The sequence below is a fragment of the Gouania willdenowi genome, chromosome 21 (genome assembly GCF_900634775.1).
Source record: "Gouania willdenowi chromosome 21, fGouWil2.1, whole genome shotgun sequence".
Classification (NCBI taxonomy): Eukaryota; Metazoa; Chordata; class Actinopteri; order Blenniiformes; family Gobiesocidae; genus Gouania; species Gouania willdenowi.
Window position 1 is genome coordinate 269,805 of NC_041064.1, and position 24,101 is coordinate 293,905.

At 45.2% G+C, this 24,101-nt stretch overlaps 1 protein-coding gene across 1 annotated transcript in view; it reads right to left on the minus strand.

Moving 5' to 3' along the window:
* Positions 1-22,218, minus strand: part of LOC114454835 (titin-like) — a 168,620-nt gene extending 146,402 nt beyond the window's left edge. Inside the window, 38 exon segments of the mRNA XM_028435630.1 lie at positions 430-618; positions 689-805; positions 874-1,158; positions 1,226-1,457; positions 1,615-1,783; positions 1,862-2,003; positions 2,311-2,571; positions 3,429-3,689; positions 3,777-4,037; positions 4,113-4,376; positions 5,214-5,474; positions 5,554-5,814; positions 6,313-6,576; positions 7,401-7,673; positions 7,802-8,068; positions 8,622-8,903; positions 9,048-10,738; positions 11,127-11,295; positions 11,369-11,533; positions 11,622-11,842; positions 11,912-12,141; positions 12,233-12,460; positions 12,588-12,730; positions 12,827-12,969; positions 13,609-13,794; positions 13,877-13,943; positions 14,888-15,146; positions 15,225-15,287; positions 15,574-15,792; positions 16,294-16,401; positions 16,820-17,020; positions 17,507-17,636; positions 17,711-17,931; positions 18,004-18,089; positions 19,223-19,510; positions 19,647-19,850; positions 19,963-20,066; positions 22,094-22,218. Coding sequence (XP_028291431.1) covers positions 430-618; positions 689-805; positions 874-1,158; positions 1,226-1,457; positions 1,615-1,783; positions 1,862-2,003; positions 2,311-2,571; positions 3,429-3,689; positions 3,777-4,037; positions 4,113-4,376; positions 5,214-5,474; positions 5,554-5,814; positions 6,313-6,576; positions 7,401-7,673; positions 7,802-8,068; positions 8,622-8,903; positions 9,048-10,738; positions 11,127-11,295; positions 11,369-11,533; positions 11,622-11,842; positions 11,912-12,141; positions 12,233-12,460; positions 12,588-12,730; positions 12,827-12,969; positions 13,609-13,794; positions 13,877-13,943; positions 14,888-15,146; positions 15,225-15,287; positions 15,574-15,792; positions 16,294-16,401; positions 16,820-17,020; positions 17,507-17,636; positions 17,711-17,931; positions 18,004-18,089; positions 19,223-19,510; positions 19,647-19,850; positions 19,963-20,053 — 8,902 coding nt within the window. The 5' untranslated portion in view covers positions 20,054-20,066; positions 22,094-22,218.
* Between the last annotated feature and the right edge of the window lie 1,883 nt (positions 22,219-24,101).

A 24,101-nucleotide genomic window follows, 5' to 3' on the forward strand; every position in this document is an offset into this window, starting at 1 on the left:
GAACAGAAACATCAGAGAACCAGGAACCAGGAACACGTCCTGGAATGGACCTGCTCATGTAGGCCAGGATCTATTGATCTAATGTTATAATGATCTATAATGTAATAATATAATGATCTATTGATATGATGGGTTCTGAGCATCCATTTGTACGGAAACAGATGAGAGACACGTTCAACCAAAAACAAACTCATGTTAAGTCTTTATTGGAGAACAAGGACTGACATTAATGCAAATAACACTATTTTAACTTGAACACAATGTTGCTACTTTTCTACCATGTTAGAAGAAAGTCAAAGGGAAACAAACTGTTTAGGTTTATTAATAGAAGAAGATGTTGGAGCTGCTGAGTGTGTGTGGAACATTACCCTGGAATTATTATTATTATTATTGTTAATATCCGTGTCTCTTAGAGAACATGGAACCTACCGTCAATATGAAGAGAGGCAGAGCTGGAGGCCATCCCTACTGCATTGGATGCCTCACAGGAGTACTCTCCACTGTGGGCTGGGAGCACACTGGAGATGTCCAACTGGAACGTTTCCCCCGACCTGGACGTTTGGAAGACGCCTGACTGTTTGAGTTCTCTGTTGTTACAGAACCAAGAAACCTGCAGATCTGAGCAGCCAAACACATGATGGTCACCTAGAGCTGAGGGAGGAATAGCAGGTGGAGGACGAGCATATACCTTCTCCTGAGAAGCTGCACTGGAACCGAGCACAACTTCCCTCTGAGACCAGGACGTCCTTCATTGAAGACGTCAGCACTGGAGCTGAAAGCCTGGACGTGTCCACCACATCAGGGACTGGAACACAGGAGGACCACATTATCATCTCACTGTGAGCTGACTTTAATCGTCTGAAGGTGACCTACCTTCCACAGTCAAAGGAGCAGAACTCGATGCCTCTCCAAAATCATTCTTGGCCTCACAGATGTAGACACCAGCGTCCTCTGGGAAGACCTCCAGCAGCAGCATTGTGTGCTCATGTTCATCATGGAGAATTTTGCATTTGGAGCTGGTGTACAGAAGCTCAGAGTCCTTGAACCAGGACACATGAGGCTGTGGAAGTCCAGAAACCTGTGTGGAAAAGCGAGCTGAGCGCCCTGACATCACGTTCAGGGCCTGCATGTGACGAACTATCTGTGGAGGCTCTGGAACTGAAACAGAAAAAGCAGATGATCAGAGATCTACTTCAGCTACTGATCAGTCCTCAGAAGTCCTTACGCCTGACGTGGAGGTCCATGGAGCTGCGGTTCTTTCCAGCTAAGAAGGTGTACTCTCCAGCATCACTCCTGTAAGTCTCAGAGATGGTCAGACGATGGAGCTTCCTGATTGTCACATAGCTGAACCGTTCCTCCACGGAGAACTTGATCTCTATTCCATTCTTCATCCAGCGACCCTCCACCTCTTCCTCACCAACCTCAAACTCAAAGGTGGCTCGTTGTCTCTCAATCACCTAAAGAACATTAATATGTATGAACATATTAGAACCCACACACTTTAATTTAGTAAGAGTTCAGGGACTGATCAACATCCCACAGTGATGGACCAGATGGGATTAGAACCAATGGCCCTCTGATGACAAACCCCCACCAACACAGAGATGAACCCACCACAATGTTCCTGGTGACAGGTTCAGAAATGCGGACGTCACGTCCTTCCACAGTCAGGTGACCTTTGGACATGCTGGACCCGGCCACTGCCGTGTATTCACCGGCATCAGAGAAACGCACTGAAGGCAGCACTAGGTGGTGCACGAACCCATCAGAGGACATCTTGTGCCTGCGGGAGAAGAACAAATACATGTCAGGATGAAGTTAAAAAGACCAAATGCTCTCACACCTGATGAAGAGCTCACACCTGTCAGACATCTCCAGCTCCTGCCCGTCCTTCATCCACATCACCTGGATGTTGGCCTCAGAAACTTCACACTCAAAGGTTGCCCTCTTCTTCTCTGTGATCTTCAGATCCTTCAAGTGTTTAGTGAAATCAACCACACGTGCTGAAAACAGCACAATCATTGCGTCAGTGTGTCGTGGTCTACAGTGGTCCCTCTGAGCTGCTCCAATGGGTACATGGAAGAGTTTGATCTGTCTCTACTGTTCATGAGGTTCTCAGTAGACTTTAAAAAGGAATGATTAGTTCACCAATGAGCTCTATTACAACCTGTGGAGAACGTTCCAAAGGTTCTTAAGGAGAGTCTGACAATGTTTGTTTTAAACTTTAAGGAAGTTTAGGCATAAATAGACACATACACATCATGTTCAAGAGTAGAAAACAAAGTGATGGGATGATGAAGGTCATCTTACCTTCAACATCCAGTTTGGCGGAGGTGACGGCAGAGCCGGCCATGAAGGTGTACTCAGCGCTATCTCCAAAGTGAACGTTCCTGAGGCTCAGAGTGTGCGTAAACTGTTTGCAGCGAGCGTAACATCTGTCCGTAGAACGTATTTCCACACCATTCTTAAGCCACTTGAAGGTCACACCCTCGTAGTTGATGTTTACCTCGAAGGTGACGGAGTCTTTCTCCTTAGCGTTTAGGTCCTGGAGCATTGTGGTGATCAGAATTGCTGAAAAATAATTAAAATTTAAAAGTGAACCGGAATCCAAAATCTCAGGAAAAAGTGAAAATGATGTTTGGAGAGACTTTTGAACTTTTAAAAATAAAACTAAGACTGTCTTATTTTCATTTCATGTAAAACGTTTTGAAGCATTGCCGCCTATGGAGATGTTTTATATGTGAAGGATTCAGCTTTAGATGCTGTGTGTGGTTCTGAGCTTTATAACATATCACTGACTGTGTCAGATGAACATTTTCACTTTTTTCACCTCTTACGTTAAACACTGATGAGCTTTGTGTCTTTAAAGGTGCAGTCTGTAACTTTAATTAAAGTAATTTTTTGTCATATTTACTAAAGCTGTCACTGTGTAAGGACAGCTTTACATCAAACTAGTAGTTTATGTGAAACTAGAACTCTGTAGTACATGTGTAGTACATGTGCGCACAGGAGCCTCCATGTGGCTGCTGTAAGTGACCCTGAGTTGTGTGCACATTGAGAGAGAGAAGCGCTGCAGTATTATGCTTTTAACAGAGCATGTTATATTACTGTGATGTTGCTGTTGGACTAACGTTAGCTTGTTAGCTCCTCTGAGGGAGGGACTTTGGACAGTTTGGAGGCAGGGCAAGACAGCAGCGGGGAGGGAGGGGGAGAAAAGTTGCGGACTGCACCTTTAAACATCAAATGCTTTTTCTGTGGAAAATAACACTTATTTTTCTCTTTCTCTGAAGCCTTCAAACATAAATCTGAACCGTTGCGTAGCTCTGGGACTTTGGGAAAAGTTCAGATGGTTCATGCTCATTACTTTGGTTATAAATGAAAGTGATCAGGTTCTCTTTGAGTTCCAGAGACTTTGAAGGTGGTCTTACGGCTGACGGTGAGCGTGGCCGATACGCGATCGTTCCCGCAGACGAAGGTGTACTCGGCTGAGTCGTCCTTGCTGGTGTTGGTGATCTTCAGCTGGTGGAGCTTTCCCTGAACCACGATCCTGAACTTCTCACTCATCTCAATCTCCACGCCGTCCTTCAACCACATGGACGGAACATTGAAGTGAGACACCTCGCACTCGAAAGAGGCCGTCTGCGTCTCTGGGACGATCACGTTCTTCAGAGGTTTGGTGACTCGTAGAGCTGAGGAGAGAGAAACCAAATGACTGAGTCAGCAGGTGTCATGGAGATATGACATAGACTTTGTTCTAAACTGCTTTGGGTACTCACACTCAACCATGAGGCAGGCGCTGCACTGCAGGTGACCCACCACCACTGTGTAGTTGCCCTCTTTACTGTTGTCCACGTCCTGCACAATCAGTTTGTGGGTTTTCTTCTCAGAGATCATCCTGTAGTGCTCACTGGGGCTCACTTCCTTGTTCTTGAACATCCACTTCACAGGGATGTTGTCCTCAGAAATCTCCACTTCAAACACAGCAGTAGCACCAAGTAGTGAAGTCATGTCCTTGGGTTTCTTTAGGATCTTCAGAGCTGAGGGAGGAACGTTTCACTGTTAGGAATATTCGATTTAACATCAGAAAGCAGAAACATTGGAGGAGTTCTTACCTTCAACATTGAGCCGAGCATTGGCTGAGAGCTTTCCCAGTTTGAAGGAGTACACTGACTCATCCTGGGTACTGCAGTTGTTGATCTTCAGAGTGTGGGTGGTGCCTTCCATGGTGATTTCATATTTGTCACTGGGCTGGATCTCCACACCGTTTTTGATCCACTGTGCACCCTTCACATCTTCATGGGTGAGCTCCAGGGTGAAGACGGCCTGCTGCGTCTGGACCACGTTGAGGTTCTTCAGGGTTTTCTTCACCTTCACCGCTGTGGACAGAGACAACAGCTCTTTAGCATCATGTAGCTTCAAACAAGCCAATGTTTGGATGTTTTCTTTCACTCAGAGGTAGTAGCTGAGATGAAACAAACCATAACTATTATAGGTTCTGAACAGATCTGCTCTCTCTACACTTTAATTATGGACACCACATTCTGAGTCAGTTATAATGTTATAATGTTATATATATATATATCCCTTATATATGGATGGCTGTTCATCATAGGAATGGGATCCACACAAGGTTCCTGCTGCTTAACAGAAGGTTTTCCTTGCCGCCATGATGAATTCATGTTGGGTGTGGGATACATATGTATGTGTATATACGTATATATGCATATGTGTGTATCCATAAAATGAAGAGTCCGTCCTTAAGACTGCTCTACTGTAAAGTGTCTTGAGATACCATTGGTTATGATTTGGCGCTATACAAATAAAGATTGATTGATTGATTGATTGATTGATTGATTGATTATAATGTGATGGAAACAGAAATCAGCAGTTGAAGCATTTTGTTGTTTACAAACACTTGATCAAGATCTGGGACACATTCTGAACGCTGTGTCAGCATCACTTTAGAAAAGACAATTGATCATCATATTAATCTGGAGCTAGAGACCAAAGACACAAAAGTCTGTTTACATCCATAAATTAATGCACAGTATTGTTAGAAATCCACTGGTTTCTTTTGCTTAGAATTTTTTGGTCCAATCCTCAAGTGAGATGAGTTTAAGATTCTTAGTCTAAGGAACAAAAACTATTATTTTAAGCTCTCAACAACAAAAACCCTTTCAAAGAAAAGAGAACGTGGACCAGAGTTTTCTTACCTTCGACCTTCAGACAGGCAGAGGTTTTGGACGTAGCCACCTGGTAGGTGTACTCTCCAATATCGGTGGCTTTGGTGATGATGATGATGAGGCGTCTCACAGCACCATCTGACTCACTCAGCACGTTTTCACTCGGGTCAACCAGATGTCCGTCTTTTAGCCATTGTCCTTCCACAGATGGATTGGCCACTTCACACTCTAAGACCGCAGTCTGGGAGCTGGCAACCATCAAGTCCCTCAGTGGCTTCTTGATGGCGCCACCTGGTGACAGAGAATACTAGTTCAGGCCTTGTAGGTAAGACTTGAACCCAGCAGTGTTTGGATGCATTGCAGCACTTACCAGTGACGGTGAGCAAGGCACTACATGTCTTCTCACCAGCAGCAAACATATACTCGCCCTCCTCGTCCTTCATGGCATTCATGACCGTTAGGGTGTGGTGCTTTTTGCTGGATTCTATTTTATGCTTGGCTCCAGCTTTGAGCGGCTGCCTCTTAAAGGTCCAGAAGGCATCGATACCAGGATGAGAAACCTCCACCTCGAAGGTGACATTTTCTGACTCCGAGCACTGTTTGTCCTTCATCAAACTCACAATCTGAATGGCTGTTGGAGACAAACAGGGAAGAAGTAACGCACATGATGTGTTACTATGTTATTATCGTGCTGCCCAGCAATGGTCAGGGCCAGGTCATTTCAGGCAAAAGTAGGCAATTCTGAGCAACAAGCAGATATTTGGAAGTGAGAGATGAGCTGCCAACAGTTTGGTGTCAATTCAGCAAAAATTGTGGGAGGAGACAAGTTTGATAAGTTTAACACCTTTAGGACGATTGGACTATTTTTGCAGCTGAGACAATCTGGGATGAATTGGAGCTCAGTGGAAAGTTTGGTGATGGTTGATACATGAGAAGTATGATTTCAGAAGAAGAAAGAAAGAAAGCAACAAATGTTTCTATACATCCAGATTGTTTTACAGATGTGAATCCCCCCCCCATGTTCCTGCTGGTTCCTGGCTATTGTTTCAGCATGAATATAGAAACCAGAAGATACTAAGGATGAAACAATCTTGGACTATTGTGATGAATCTCGTTGCCTGTAACTTACGCTGCACGGTGAACTTGCAGCTGGTGTCAGCTCGGCCCACCACCAGCTTGTATTGTCCTTCATCAGAGGCGTAGCTCCTGTTGAAGACCAGCCGCTGTTTGGCTCCCTTGGCCACCATCTGGATTCGCTCACTTGGACTCATGGGTTTGCCATCATGGTACCATTTGACTGAAGCAACATCCTGTGCTGAGATCTTGGCCTCCAGGACGACTTTGGTTCCCTCCACAGCACTGATGTCCTTCAGCGGGATCAGGATACCAATCCCTGTAATAAACACCAACCGGTTCAATCATTTGGTGAGACGATAATACATTAAATACAGAACAACTGCCTCGAGGTCCACTAGGACCAGAAGCAGGGGTGACTGTCAAGTGCCTGTGAGAAAAACTACCTTTGGTCAAAACGTCCTGTCCTACAAAGGCAGCGTTCAGTGGAACAGTTTACCAACCACAGCTTTAACACTTTTAAAAGTAATTTAAAGGAGTGGCTCAGATCAACCCAGACTTGTGACCACATATTTTTATAATGCACCTTAGGGCTATGTGCTATACACTATAGCACTTTAGATATATATATACTTTTATTATTATTTTTTTATTATTATAATTATTATTATTAAAAGGCAATTCAGGGCTATTCACAGTGCACAGTGGCACTTTAAATAAATGATTATGATAATGTAAATGTATTGTTGCACTCCTGTGATTGACCAACTCTGACTATGTGGACGTGAACTGTTTTTCTTTCTTCTGTACATTTCTTGGTCCTACAGCATCGTTTATTCTCCTGATAGTGTAGTTGTTCCATTTACATGAAAAGTTACTGTATTTTATGATCCCTATGTTCTTTGTCCTGTATGTAATCCTTTTGTATATTGTTTTATGTCTCACCATGTTTTATTGTTAAGTGTAACATTTTATTACATCAGCCTGTCTAAGGACAACAGATGGAAATTAGTCGTTGGCTACAATCTGACATATTCACGTTTTTTTGAATGTTCATTAATATGTACTGTCCCTACTAAAATAAATAAAAAAATTAATAAAAATGTTTCCCAAAGAATGAAAACATGTTGATGATGTTCTTACGTTGGACGACCAGCTTGGCTGAAGTAGTGATGTCTTGCGCAGGGACAGTAAAGGCGTAAACCCCAAAGTCGTCCTTGATGGTGTCTTCAATCAGGAGTTTGTGGACCTGCTTGTCGATCACCATATGCAGGCGGTTGGAGGCGGTGATGGGCTGGCCGTTCTTCATCCAGCTTCCTTCAACGTTCTCCTGTGAGAACTTGACCTCCATCTGAGCTATGTCTCCCTCACAGACGGTAAGGTCAGTCAGAGGCTGCAGCAGGGTGACGGGGCGCACTGAGGCAGAACGACACACATGTTAACACCATCAAGCTTCATTATCAACAAGAAGAACAAATATCCAACCGTGTTTAGCTAACACTGATCCACACAGCGACAAACTTCACATTCACTCCATGACTTACATTTCATCTTCAATGAGGCGCTGGACTTGAAGTTGCCCACTTTGAAGGTGTATTTTCCCTGGTCCTTCTTCTTCACGTCTTTCACTGACAGGGTGTGTCGGCCACGACGGGAAGTCATTTGGTACTTTCCACTGGGATAGAGCAGATTGTCTCCAAAGAACCAGCTGCCTTCAGCATCTTCACGAGACACCACACACTCAAACTCTCCACTGTACGTCTCTGGTACCTCAGTGTTCTCCAGCTGCTTCACGATCTCAAGAGGAGCTCCTGTTCACAACAAAGAGAAGCCGTTTACTCTCTGTACTAGGTCAACCACACAAAACTATAAGAGGACCTCACAGAAGAACTGTGACAGGCCAGCAGCCCACGTTTCTATCAAAGACCATCTATAACACTAACGGTTTAGCAGCTAAAGTTGGTGAGCGCCATCTTTCCTCTGTAGTGACACTAATAGCAGCCAATACACTCCTGACCTTTTTTCAGACACATAACCCAGAGCTGCACTGCGTCACATGACCAAAACACTGCAGCTCAGCCAATTACAATCCTATGACTTTGTGTCACTGACGGTACCTAACGATAAACATAAAGTGTTACGGTTAGGTTTTTTTTTTAAGAAAACTGAAAACAACTTGAGATGTCAGTGTTTCAAAATGTGAGCTTGTTAATGTTTGCTAACGTGTGCAAGTAGGAAACACGTCTAAACTAGAAAACTGTACGTAGAGAACAACTCTTCCAAAGCTAAAACCTGTGGAAATACTGCATATATATCTAATAGTAATAACATTCTTGATTGATCCTGAACATTCAGTCCACCCACCTTCCACAATGAGTTTAGAGGTGGTCCTTATGTTCTCGTCCTCCACCAGTACACAGCTGTAATCAGCATCATCCTTCATTTCAATGACCAGAACTGACAGAAAGTGAACTTTCCTGTCCGAGTGCATACGGTATTTATCTCCAGAGAAGATCTCAAGGTTGTTCTTCAGCCATTTGACCTTCACAAATGGCTCATTGGTTTCACATTCAAATGTGGCCATGGTGTCTTTCTCCTTGGCATTGACCTCCTCAAGCTTCTGTGTGAAACTAATCACTTGTTTTGCTATTTTAAAACAACGCATACATAATAAACAGGTTTAGAACATGAACCAGACTCAACACATCCAGATGTTTGTCTCTGCAAATACAGTAACCCACTAAACAGTTACTGCTACAGTCAGTTATCTCACACTAGACACTTTCTTACCTTGCACCAGCAGGAAGGCATGGCCCGAGGTCTCCCCAGCCTTATTGGTGGCCTTCACCATGATGCTGGCTGAGTCTTCTGCCCTAACATTTTTAATCACCAGCTCACAGACGTGGTCTTCAGGCCAGAACCAGTAAACTCGCTCTGACTTCTCCATTAGAACTCCATTCTTAAACCACTGGCACTCAGGGTCAGGTCTGCCCACGACTCGGACTCTGAACTTGACTTCGTCCCCTAGTGCAACCGTCTGGCTGGTGATACGCTCCTGGATCTTTGGGGCCTCCATACTGGCCGAAAGTTTCACCCTTTCAGGTTTCAGAGGTTTGGCAGTGACATTAAGCTCCTTTTCCTTCTTCTTCTTTTCAGCTTCTTCTTTCTCTTTGGCACGATGAAGCAGCTCCTCCTTTGTTTTCTTGAGCAGATCCTCATAAGATTCATCTCTCTTACGAGACTTCAGCTCCACAGCAGTGATTGACTCATAGTAACCTTCCTCTGTCCTGCGTTTAAATTTGCTCCTCAGCTCCTCTGACTCTTCTGTATCTTTCTCATGAGCAACCCTCTGGGTTTTCTTTAACTTAACAACCTCTTTCAGCTGTGAGTCCTCTGCAGATTTTTCCTCTTTCACCACCTCAAAGGCTACTTTTCCTGGTTCAGGTGCAGCCTCAGCTGGCCTAGTCTCAGGAGCACGGCGCAAATGAGTCCTGAAGTCCTCTTTCTGCTGGATTTCCAGCTTCACAATGTGCTCAGTTGAACCCAGATTATTGTCGGCCACCACTTTGACCTCTCCAGCATCATAAGATTTGATTTCAGTGATCTCCATATAATAAATACCATCGTAGCGAAGTCTGTACCTCTTGCTTTTGCGGATAAGCTGTCCGTTGAGATACCAGTTGACCTTTGGAGCAGGATAACCAGTCACCCTGCAGCGGAATCGAGCAATGTCACCTTCTAGTACTCTTGTTGGTTCTGGAAGCAGAACAATCAGAGGTTTCTGTTTCTCTGTTTCTTCCTCTGCAGTGACTCCATACGGGCCTCCTTCATGAGCCATGCGCTCAAGCTCATCAATGCGGTGGACTCTGCCTTCGGGCAGCTGCGTTTCTTCCACCAGACCTTTCTCATCCTTCACGATCAGAGTGGCTGACGTCTGGTCCACTCCAAACTTGTTGGTGGCCCTGCAGGTGATGACGCCGCTGTCTCTAGCGTAGGCCACTTCGTAGTCCAGGCTGCAGTATCCAAACTCATTGATCATCCTCAGCCTGTTAGCAGCAGCCAGGGGCTTCCCATCGTGCAGCCACTCCACCGTCATGGTGGGGTCACCGATGGGTGTCAGTCTGCACTCAAAGTGAGCCGGACCGAAGCGCTTCATCCTGATGGAGGTCAACTTCTTCTTGAACTGTGGTTTCTGCTGCTTCTCTTTGTCGTACAGGTCTCCCTCCTCCCACTGCTCCTGGCCATAGCGCAGGTGAAGCGGCTCCAGCTCAGGAGCAGCGATTTCCTTGGCCTTGTATGTTCCTTTGGTTATGATGAGCTTCCTCTCTGGTTCAGGCTCAGTGTAGTCCACCTCTACGTTGACTCTGCAGCGGGTGGTGTCCCTGCCGGCCTTGTTGATGGCGGTGGCGGTGTACCAAGCGCTGTCTGAGCCTGCAGCTGAAGGAATCTGAAATGTAGCCTGTCCTCTGGCTCCTTCAATTCTGGAGCAAATTAAAATGTGATGTTTTTCATTAGAAGAGTTTGATTTTTGATACTTCCAGACTCAGTTTATGTATTTAGACAACTTAAAGATTCTGACTAACGTGAAATACCAGAGAACGGGATCAAAACAAAGGCTGGCTATCTGTAATGCAGATGTTTTCCTAAGAGGACAGCACTGATTGGATTTATGTAATTTATTTATTTTGTCTTTACATGTCCAAAATTAAACTGCTTCTTCTAATAACAATAATAATATTGATATAGTGTGGAGCCAGTACTGTCATTATGTATTACTAATACAAAGTGTAACAAAACTGCAACTAATAACCACTCCAAACAGAATATAGAACAGAATATAGAATCCCTGCTGTTATGCTTTAGACTTACTGAATGTGTGGGTGCTTGTGTGGCGTTACGATGTCACTGTTCTTCAGCCACACGATGTCAGGCAGTGGGTTTCCAATGGCTTTCACAGCCAGTTCCACCAACGTTCCTTGTTTAACACTGATGTTCTTCAGCTTCTCAGTGAACTGTGGACGCAGCAGCATCTCTTTGGCTAAAAAACAAAGTAAAAGTGAATGCTATTAGTGACGATCTTCTCTGTAAACAGCAAGCCTAAACTTTTTTACCATTAACAGTCAGGGTGATGGAGATGGATGAGCGTCCGGCTCTGTTCTGAGCCACTACAGTCCATTCTCCAGAGTCTTGAGGCATGGCTGGGACAATGATCAGGGACTGAGTACCATCCTCTTTAATCACAATCTTGTGAGTGTAGTCACTAATGACTTGTTGTCCTGAGAAACAGTGCAAAGAAATGTGACTTTTACATCTGCTGCTCAGATCTTTAGGGTAACGTTTGTCTGCTGTGGTTGTTTCTCCTACCGTTGTGGAACCAGTAAGTGTCGGGCATTGGTCGGCCAACGACCTTCAGGTCAAACCTGGCTGTTTGACCTTCAGAGCATGTACACGAGCAAGGCTTCATGACAAACACTGGTTTGTAGAGTCTTTCCAGTGAGGCCTCGTCGGTCTCATCAAGCCGACGGGCGGGGGAACGTCCTGGGGAGCGGCTGGGAGAGCGGCTCACTGAGCGAGGAGATGCAGAGCTGAGGAGGTGCTCAGTGTTATTGATCACAGCCATCACATGTTTCTGTGTGCATGGAGGACAGCCTCACCTAATCCTCTGCGTGGCTGGCTGAGGCATGACTCGTGCTCCAGACGGCTCAATGTAGAGCTTGCCAGAGCTGACAGAGTTACCCTTCATGTTGCTGGCGAAGGCGGTGTAAACACCTTCGTCCTCTGGCAGCACCACAGGCAGACGGAGGCTGGCTCGGCCATCCTGAAGAACCTCCATCTGGTATTTGTCTCCGGCTCGAATGCGCTGACCGTCTTTGAACCAGGATATCTACAACAAAGCCCAGAGTCTCAATCACGTGGTTTTCAATCCAATCAGGGTCTCATTCTGTTCTCTGGCCATTCTTATCAGACGTGGTCACCTTAGGCAGTGGGAATCCATTCATCCTGCAGTGGAAGGTGACGCCCATCCCCTCTATGATCCTGTAGTTCTTCACCGGTGTCTGAAAAGCTGGCTGCACGGCCTCCTCCTCAGCCACGGTCACCTCTAGCTCTCCGTCCTCTAACACCAGCTCTCTGTAGGAGATCCTCATGATGCGCAGCTCGATCTCCTGGATGATCCTCAGCTCGATGGCCGATAAGTGAAATTCCTGATAAGATAATACAGAACACACATGAGTGACTTGATTAGTTTGAGAAGAACAAGCCAGATATCTATGTGTGTATGTGTGTGTGTGTGTGTGTGTGTGTGTGTGTGTGTGTCAGTAGTTCTCTTACCTGTCCTGAGATGATGGTCTTGGTCATGTGTTTCGTGGTCACAAAGATAGGAGGAATGTCTCCTATTTTTGGCTCCTTCACCATTGTTACCTCTTCAGTCTTGAAGGTTTCTTCTTGTTTTTTTATGTATATTTCATATTCATCTAGAGGTCAAGATAATAGAAAACAATAGAAGCTTAGAAGGTCCTGATGTGACCCAGTGCTCTAGAAGGTCTTTCAGGGCCATGAAGTCCACTCACCTTCCTCCAGGAGGCTGACGGAGGCTGAAACTTCTCCCAACTGGTTTTTAGCAAACACTGTGTACTCTCCTGCATCATCAGCAAATGTCATAGAAATGACCAGATGGCACTCGCCACTCTCCTTCTTGTAGGCCACTTTGTATCTGAAAGAAAGCAGTAGTTATAATAGATACAGATCTAAAAGCAGCTGAGCTATTTACTCACTGCTCTTATGTTGCTCAAAGGAGCATGTTTATTACAGCCCATATACTTGTGTCAAACTGTCTCTGGAAGCTTTTAGTTTCTTTAGTCCCATCACAGTAACATGTATGTATGGAAACTCAGTGCATTATGAAGAAATTACTAGTTGGTAACATCCCACATGAATTGGCAAATGGACTTGATTTATATAGCGATTTATCCCTACACTGAAGTAGTCTCAAAGACTCAGATTCAGAAAACTTTATTGCTATTCAGTGTCATTTACATCCCGACCAAGAAACATGAATAACATATCACATGGGAGCAGCGCTTTACATATCACCAGTGGGACAGAGCTGAGATGACAAGCTCTAATCGACCACTGGGAGCAACTTATGGTTGGACATAGACAGGTATAGACTGGGATTGAACCCCCAACCTCTCAATCAGAAGACAACCCCTCTACCACCTAAACTTTATTTATTAATGTACAAAAGATGGAACAATAGAAATACAGCATTACAGACACATTTAGACACTTGAAGGTTATCAGAGCCCTGTTATAATTATATATATATATATATAAAGGAAGCCTGTTGTACCTGTATCCTGTGGTCAGAGGCACACCGCTCTTCTTCCAGATGATGTGTGGTTTAGGACTTCCTCCGACCTGACACTCAAACACCACGCTGCCTCCCTCCACCAGCTTCTGCACGCTGGGCTTCTTTATGAAGAACGGAGCAGCTGGATTTGCCACAGGCTCAGCAGGACTAGCCTCCTGTCTGACTCTGAAACCACACCCACCAGGACTCGTCACACTGACTGCCCATCAATTATGATCATATCATTAGAGAGACTCTGATCACTCACTGTTGGTCTTCAACAATGGACACATGTTCAGTAAAAGTCTCCTCTCTGCTCTCAATGTCATCAGACACTGCAGGACCATGAGACAAAAACACAACAAATCAAAATTTAAGTTTTTTATGGCTGAGGGAGCAGATCTGTCTTTAAAAACCACATCATCTTATCTCATTACTTCAATATAGCTTACAGCTACCAAGAGCTAATGGTAGTATGTGTTTCTGGTTGAATTGTTTTTTTCTTTTTATGTTTTTTACTATCTGCACATGCTGTCGAAGGTCAACACTACAAGAAGTGTAATATTTTATAGACAGCAACACTTTATTATCGGGAGAACATAAAAAGAGGGGGAGGGAACAAGGAAGAAAGAGTAAGGGTAGGAAATGGAAAGGGTGGGGAAGAGGTGACTGCTTTAAAGTGAGAGTGAGATGTGTAGTTGTAGTTGTGTAGATTGTGTTTATTGTGTTGTGTAATCAATCCAGTCAGGTGACCAGTGTGAAGCTTAGGTATAATGGTGGTGTCTGTGGACAGAGGGAAGGAGTGAGTGGTAAAACCTAAAACAGGTATTTAGGATCAACGTGTCTAAAGTTAAGCCCAGTACCAGTTTTATCTACAGTCTAAGGCCAGTGCATCATAGACCAGTGTATGTGCAAAAACCGCTACTGTAAACCCAAGCGCGCCCCGGGCCCAAAGACGCAACCAGGCCAGCAGAAAGAGCAGGGGGCCAAGGAGCTCCAGGCCACCCCCCACGACCGAGCAGCCCCCCAGACACCCCTAGGATCCCGAGCCGAGAGGCAGCCACCGCCCCCACATACACACCCGAGAAAGCCCCAAGGAGCAGAGGACCCAGCGCACCCCGCCAACAGCCACCACTCCATCCCTACTGGAAAACCCCCGCCGAGACTAGCGGAGAAAGCAGGCCAAGCCCGCTGGACCCCAAGGGTGCCCCCGGGACCAAGAACCCCCTAATGACAAGTCCCTGGGCGAATTACTTGAATTATTAGTGTTTAAACTGACCCTGGACTAGCAGGTAGCAGGAGGTGCTGACGGTTCCCGCCTCGTTGGTAGCCGTGCACTTGAAGCGCCCGCTGTCCTCGGCGAAGGCCTCTCTGATCACCATCCGAGCACATCCGCTCAGGAAGCTGATCTGGAAGTCGATTGAGCTCTCGATCTTGTAGTCCTCTCTGAACCACATGATGGCGGGCGCCGGCTGACCGCTGATCTGACACTCCAGAGTCACCGACTCACCTTCAGTCACCGTCAGGTTCTTCAAACCCTGCAGGAGGAGAAACATGTGATCATACTGAAAGAAAGAAAAACAACAATGACTGAATCTCCTAGTGTTTAAACTTACAGAAATTAAGGTGGGCGGGGCTACAGCACCAGCAGTAGAAGAAACCACTGCTGCCTCCATCACCTGCAAAGCAAAGGTTAGCAGTTAGCATTCAGTCACTGACAAACATCTGGATCCATTGTTAAAGCCCAGGAAATCAAACATAGAAGGACTCGTCTTTCATGGTTCATTACATCAGACTACATTCAACAGGAAGTAGTTTTCAAAGGTTACATGTCTGACGCAAATAATTCTTCTTTCCAGATGTGCTGAATCTTCTCCAGATGTGACCTTTACTTACGCCAATGTTTGTCTAATTGCCATGTTTGTCTACAGGCTAAACATCCAGATTATGAACTTCATCACAAACCTGGTCTTCACGGTCCTGAACCGAGGTCACTGCTTCGCTCTGAAACTCCTCAGCAAAGTGTTTGAACGGAGACGGGACAAGCTCTGGTGTCTTTCTGAGCTCCGTCGCCCGACCGAAAACACTCGGTGACTTGACTGGCCTGGTAACCGTCCTCGCAACGGAGGAGGACAAGGACAGCCCTTTGTGCAGAGTGCTGATGGCTGACCCAGCAATAGAGACCTGGCCAACCCAGAAGGAAGGAGAAGCCACAGTGTGATCGGGATGAAGTCTGGATTCACTCGATGAAAGCACGGCATGGGGCGTATTAAACGTTAGTTTGATTAAACCATGTGGTTCAGACTGAGGCTGGATTAATGCTGCATTAATAGAATGGTTTAGGGAGAAGGATGAAGAGTAGGAAGGTTAAACATCTACGCAATGCTTCACATCAAGATTGTTATGGGTGAGCAAAAAGGTAAACAAACTCACAGTGACCAATCACAGCTCAGAGACCACCATGTTTGACCTGTATTTGTTAAACTGTTAACTAACATGTGCTCTGTGCTGAGCTTTTAGAATATAGTCGACCTGTGGTGCACAGCCTGGAATCTGGAATCAAACCTATTCTGAACCATGCAGGACTTGGTCCCCCTGGACCAGGAGGAGGACTTAAACCCTGATGTCTCTGAGCATGTCATGGTCTTTGGGTTTGAAGTGTTCACCTGGTGGAGGCTCTCTTACCTCACAGCTAGGCTCGGGTTTGGGGACAGACACTTTAGAGACAGTGAAAGTGGGACCAGGGGACATACTGAGACCAGAATCCACCTGGTAGGAGATTTCTGTTTGAATCTGCAGTGACATACAGGAGTGTTATTGTTGGTTCTGGGCCTGAGTCCCTGTTGGACGTCAGGGGCTTATTGAGAGATTTGTTCTCATTAAACATTCTGTGATAGAAATCCACTCTTTAAATGATGTAGTGTATTTGTCTCACTGTGTGCATCACATGCTCCCAAAATGAGTGGATTGGAGGAAAAACCCTGAGCCAATACGGCTCAGCTCTGCTTGAACAAATCCACATTCATTGTATCTGTTCCTTTATCTGCTTTGTTGTATGTGGCCACGCTCATGTCGTCATGACAACAAAGAGATCTGTGTGGAGTCGGACTATAAATGATGACTATCAGTAATAACAGTTTGTGTTGTTATCCATCAGAGCAGAAACAGATCAAATCTCTCAGTAAAACCCTTGTCTCCTCAGAACTCTAACCTGAGGCTCGGTTCTCAACTCCTGAGCAGTGAAAGTTGAAGTCCAGTCTGCTCCACAAAGCTGGCTTGGTTCTGCTTCGGCAGTTTCCACTTCTTGGCTCTCTGTCCACTCGCCTTCAACATGCACAGGCTGACGGACACGAGCCAGGTCCAGGGCAGCCACCACCGTGGCTACAGCCCCAGCTCTTTTCCCCCCTTCAGCCTGGAGATCAAACAGCATCACATCAACCTCATGGTCCACAGACGGTGACTGTGGACAGAAGCTCGTCTAATGATGGACGACCTGAGGATAGACCTTCACAAGATCAACCTCAACTGAGGAGAAGACAATCCTTCAGTGTTTGGACCTATCCAAACAGAATATATGAAGGTAGACCACCAGAAGGTCCCTGGATAGACCTTCAGAGGAGGAATGTTCTAACCACAGAGATGGACCAAACAAACCACATCTACAAACTCAACAAAGTTTTTTTGTGTGAAAGACCAAGAATGAAATTTAAAACGCTAGACCAAACCAATCTTCAGGAGAAGTGTTTGGTCTTCAGTGATGCACAGAGATCATCTGGTTTTACAAATCAATTAGTCCATGAGATAAGGAGCCAAAGGTCATGTGACACATGGTGACATCATCACATGCCTGTGGGGGGGTTCATGTGATATGTCACTAACATCCTGGTTTTTCCTTTACCTCTTGGACCTCTCCGACCACCTGTGTGATGGTCATTGCCTCCACAGTGTAGCCTTCCTGTTTCCAGGGCGGTAGGACGTCGACGCCAGTGGCCACCTGCCTGCGTGTTGTTACTGGAGACTTTACGGGTCTGAAAAAAAAACAACAGATGTCAGAAGAACTGCACCCTGACCCGGTCTGTACAAACCATCTAAAACCACGCACCGGACAGGAGTGGGTGTGGGTGCCTTCACGTGTCTCACGGGGGACGGCGACTGCTGGCGTCCTCCGGTCACCTTGGCAACTATAACGGATGAAGTGGGCGACTTGGACATTGGTTTTGGAGGTACTCTGGGTGGAGTTTTATGGGCCAAATGCTGAGTCAGCTCAGCGCCTTCCATTTGCAGCTCCATCATGGTGGTGGTCCGAAAACTGGCCTCCGTCCTCTGAGGAGAGACGTGGTTAACCAGAGAAACCAGCTTCAGTCTAAACATGTCACATGACTCAGTCACTCTTACACTTTCCATTCGGGTCTGTCGGCTTTGAGAAACCTGAGCAGTGGAAACGACAGTTTTGGTTTTCTTTGCTGGAACAACTTCTTCACCTGAAAGCATTGAAACAGTCAGAGGTTCAGGGGTCAAGGTTAGGGGTTATTGGCCAAACGAAGCACAAACCCTTTCCTTTGTTGTTCTATCTGTACATCTTGTTCTTCTTTCTGTCAGAGAGCTTTCATCTCTATCATATCTTATGTCTTATATGTCTCATATCTTTTATCTCCTGCTTGATTCAGATTATATTTATTCTCCTCTTCAACTAACGCCTCCAAATACCAGAGTTATCTTTTTATTTTGTTGAACATTGCATGAATATAATGATAATAGAAAACATTCTGTTCAATTATTTTCTATTCCTTTGATTTCATGACATACATGAGCCTTATTTAGCTCACGTACTACTACCACTATTTTACAAACAGTCTAAAGGTGTTTTCACACTGAAAGTGAGTGAAGCAACGCGAATACATTCAAATCAGTGTAAATGATGCAACCTCAAGTTATCCCCCCTAACGTGACGTGTAATTTGACTAACGAGGTCGTGCTCGACTTCGTCGCTCAAAGTTGAAAAATCTGAACTTTTTAAGCGACTTAAAGTGACAAATCCCTCGTTCATCACTGTCTGTAGTGCGGAGGCTGTAGCCCCTCCCTGCTCCCTCCCACTACAGTGCAGACGGCTGCAGCGGAGGCTGTACAACTTCCTCAATTTATCATGGCAAAATTAAAGCGGTTAACCACAGTAACTACTGATCATAACACATTCTGAGTGAACTCATCCTTTAATATCTCTGTTAGTTGATAATTGAAATCGTAAAAGTGGAGCAAGAAGGAAAATAAGTGATCAACCCTCTCTCTCTTTCTCTCTAACCTGTCACTGGCTCAACACACACACACACACACACACACACACACACACACACACCCTGGTGTTCGCGTCACTGGAGCGATGAAGACATGAAGACATGAAGCAATGAAGTGATGGAGTGATGAAGTGATGGAGTGACCATAAAGCACCACTATGTGCAAATGACACATCAAGGGAGATGGAAGCTGCTGCAGCGCTGCGGTCGCGTTTGGTGTGAACGCACCTTTAGTGCTCACACATGTAAAAACAATCAGACTCCAAGGCTCTGACCCACTTCACTCACAGGAGTCTGTCTGTGCTACTGGGAGTGTTCCTCACCCTGGACCAGGAGCTCAGCGGTGCAGGTGGCTCTACCGCTGCTGTTGGTGGCTGTCACAGAGTAGCTCCCAGAGTCCTCAGGGAAGGCCTCAGCGATCAGCAGGCTGTGCAGCTCTCCGTCCTGCAGGATCCTGAAGTCGGCCGAGCTCTGGATCTCCGCTCCCTCTCGGTAAAAGCGAACCGTGGGGGCGGGGATCCCGGTGACCCGGGTGTCCAGTCTGACCTGGCTGCCCTGCCTCACCGTGGAGCTCTGCAGCCTCTGGAGGAAGTTTGGAGGAGCCGTCTCAGCTAAAAACATCAGAGAGAAGACTCAGAGTTAGAGGAAACACAGCAACCCTGGCTTTAGCTCTGCGTGGATCCACTGACACCTCAGAACCTGGACCAGAGTCAGAGTTATTAAACTAATCACTAATCAATAACTGACCTGTGACCAGCAGCTCTGCGGTGCTGGTAGCCTGTCCGGCTCCATTGGTGGCTCTGACAGAGAAGCGTCCGCTGTGTGCGTTGGTCACAGCCAGGATCGTCAGAACAGCGCGGCCTTCGCTGAATGAGATCTGAACGCCGGGCAGAGCGGCAGAAGATAGAACCTGACCATCGCGGAACCAGCTCACCTCAGGAACTGGAGAACCTGCAGAACCAAGGGAACCAAAAGGGAGGTCAACTAGGGTCTGGGTTCTCCTCATGAACTAAAAGTCTGAGTTCTGATGGACTAAACGTTCTGATGGACTGGAGGTTCTTACCACTGATTGTAGCCTGGAACGTAGCAGCACTACCCTCTAGTGCTACCACGCTCTGCAGTGGTTGAGTGAAAGTTGGTGCTTGTGTCGACATGATGGTTGGAGCCCTGCAGGTAAACACACAGAGGTTACGCACGCACACACGCACGCGCGCACACACGCACACACGCACACACACACACACACACACACACACACACACACACACACACACACACACACACACACACACACACACACACGCAGACACACACACACAGACAGACAGACACACGCAGACACACACACACGCAGACACACACACGCACACACACACACACAGACACACACACACACACACACCGACCGACAGACAGACAGACACACACACACGCAGAAACACACACACACACACAGACACACACACACACACACACACCGACCGACAGACAGACAGACACACACACACACAGACACACACACACACGCAGAAACACACACGCACACACGCAGACACACACAGACACACACACATGCAGAAACACACACACAGACAGACACACACACACACACAGGTAAAAGGTATTAAAAACAGACAGAATATAACATGAGAAAAAAGAACAAGTATGAACAATAACACAAGAATAGACATAGCACATAGAACATAGAACATAGAACATAGAACATAGAACATAGAACACAGCACCAGACCAGGACTAAAATTATCACACAATAAATTACAACAGGAACATTGTTCAAATAAACTAGTTCACCCATATTTAACACAAGACAAACAAACAATGTACAAAAATAAAAATAAAAATAATTATATAATAAATAGCTGTCTGATGTGTTCTGGTGTTTTTAGGGTTAAACCTATTATTATTATTATGACGCGTTTCCACTGGGAAAAAGTTCCTCCTCCATGGTATCTGGTGCTGCTTTTTTTAGTTCCTCCTTTGTTGAGGTTCCATAAAGAGCAGCCCTGGTCTGAACATGTGACTTAAGCTCAACGCAGACACTGATTGGTTCAGAGAATAGAGTCATCAGCTCACGCACAGAGGAACCATTTGGCCTCCATTGATTTTTGTTAAAGATCTTGTGATGATGGCAGCACAAAAAAACTCAATCAATGGAGTCTGAATGTTCCACGTGTCAGGTTGGTGCTCAATGGAAACGCTCCAGAAAACAGTATCAGATCCCGAAAGGAAGGAGTGCAGAACCAATGGAAACATGTTCTACGGTTCTCTGATCCTCTGGTTCTCTGATCCTCTGGTTCTATGGTTCTATGGTTCTATGGTTCTGTGCACACAATTTGACCTCTGTGATAAATGTTTGAGGTGTGGAGCAGTTATTTAACATTTTAAAAACAAGTTAAATACTTTATTTACTAATGATAGCACAGCAGTGATGTTCAAGTTCCTTTAAGAGTTAAAAGTGTTTTTTATTGTTTGTGCCATGAGTTAAACATTAAATAAGACGTGAAACAATCATTGAATCCATAAACAACCTGACTATAGTCACTGAATTTATCCAGAACCATGAAAGTTATCTCTGAATGTCGTTGAACATTTGAACATCATGTATAATGATAATAAAATCATTCTATTCTATGTTTGGCCCCTGAACTAAAATGAGTTTCACACCCTGATGTTTGTAAAACCATTCAGAAACTCTTCCATTGGCTGAAGTCAATGCTCTGCTTTGGTCCACGGACCAGAGCTTTGACACCCTAGTTCTACAGAGTCAGTGTTTCTAACCCTGAAGGTCCAACAGTGAGTTCAGCAGCAGCTGATAGCGACTCATAAGGATGTGGACGGAAATAACTGAGTGACAGCAGCATGTGGGGGGGTGGGGGTGGGGGGGTGGGGGTTCAGCGGTGACAGCAGTGTGTGTGCGTATGTGTAGGGGTGGGGGGGGCAGTGACAGACACCCTTCCCTTAAAAAGCCATCAGAGCTCAGCTCAGGTCTATTCTTAACCTGCTCGCTCACTGCACACACACACACACACACACACACACACACACACACACACACACACACACACACACACACACACACACACACACACACACACACACACACACACAAAATAACACTAAAAACACAACAATCAACACCCACCCCTAATGGCTCCTAACCCTGTCTCACTGACCTGTGGTGGTACCACGGACCGTCGGTGGTACCAGGGACCGTTGGGCGATGCCCGGCCTCTGCTTTGGGTGAACGTGGAGCTCCTCCACAGGTGTAGTCCTGTCCCTCCACCCAGGAACGCTCCAACTGCTCAGGAGGGTCCACACGTTGCCGGGGGCTTTTAACATGGACCCCCCACCCCCCACACACTCAGCCTCCTATTGGCTGAAAAGTCTGGGGGGCGGGGCATTTATGAAACCTGCAGCTTGGTTATGAGACGTTTAGCAACTGGCTGAGATCAAAGGCTCTGTGGAACCCTTTGATTCTGTGTTTTCAACTCCACTGGGTCTCCATCCAAGCCTTTTTGTCTATTGTCAGTGCCTGACCTCAGGAAGCCTTCAGAGCCGAGGTGGTGTTTAAACATTTACTTTACTTCAATTCAATTCAACTCAACTCAACTTAATTGAGTTGAGTTGAATTTAATTTAATTTAATTTAATTTTTTTTGTTTATTTAGTTTAGTTTAGTTTAGTTTAGTTGGTTGTTGTGTTTATCTATGAGACTCAATGACCATGAAATGTAGGTTTAAACACATAACAGTTTTTTTATCGATTGCTAACAATCATTGGTCTAAACTGAAGTCACATGTTCAAAACTCTGAACACAGCGTGTTAAACTCAGTCCATGTGGAACAAAATTGTGAATCACTTTTCATTGTTTTCACACTAAATGCATTTACTGACCACAGTCCCCAAAATTCATGAACTCTTTTCTCAGTCACTAGTTATTATTATTAATATTAATTATTATAATTAGTTCACCACCTATGCAGATGATGTTCTGTTATATCTGACAGAGCCTACATCAACAATACCATATCTGAAGGAGCTTATTAATAAATGTGGCCATTATTCTGGATACAAAGTAAATGTCGATAAAACGGAGGCTATGGACATAAATAATAAAATCCCACAAAGGTTTAAAATCTGAAAGTGGATTTAAGTGGCCTGGGAAAGGTATTAAATACCTGGGTATATATATCCCCCCATCTCTACATAATTCATTTGATGTTAATAACAATAAATTAATTCAAAGTATCAAGTGTTGGTCATTCTCGTAAATGTTCTGCCCAAATTACTTTATCTATGCCAGATGCTATCTGTAGAGATCCCAAAATCTTTTTTCAATCATTTGGATAAAATAATTTCAAAATTTGTTTGGCATAGCAGGCGTCTGAGAATAAACCTGAGAACATCTTCTTTCTGGTCTCGGAGAGAGCAGACGTGTTTTCACTCGCTCCGATAACACGACCTTGAGAGATTAACAGCCCACAGCTGGACAGCCTTAAAAACTGCAGGACCTCCAGAACCTGATCCGGGTTTGGAAGTGGCCAAGGAGATGATACGCGAGGGTCTACGAAACCTCAAAGACGATCTATCTGCCGAGATAAAGTCGTTGGAAAAATCACTGGAAAGCCTCCAAAGTGAAGCAAAGGTACTGAAACAACAGAATCTAATGAATGCTGAAGAGATAAAACTACTAAATGCGAGGGTTGAAGAGTTGGAACAAAAGGAAAGAGAGAACGATATCATCATTACAGGCTTAAAGATAAAACCCAGGAGTTACGCGAGTGCGCTGAGACAGGCAGCAGACCCAAGTGACGAAGACACAAAATCGATTGAACAACAGGTCATTGATTACTTGGAGTCGAAGGACATTGTGTTGAACCCTGACAACATCAACTCCTGCTAACTCCTTCCCAAGCGTGATGACACCAGAACCGTAAAAATCACTTTCACGAATGTGAAATTTAAAGAACTACTGAGGCAAGGCAAGAAACTGAAGGAAACAAAGGTATTTATGAATGAAAATTTGACAAAACGAAACACAAGCATCGCATGGAAGGCACGCCAAATAAAAACAGGAGGAAAAATTCTAAAGACGTGGACAAGAAACTGCAGAATTTATATCACACCACTGGGAGAAGAGAACGGAAAACCAATCTTCATCAAAACGATGGAAGACTTGGGA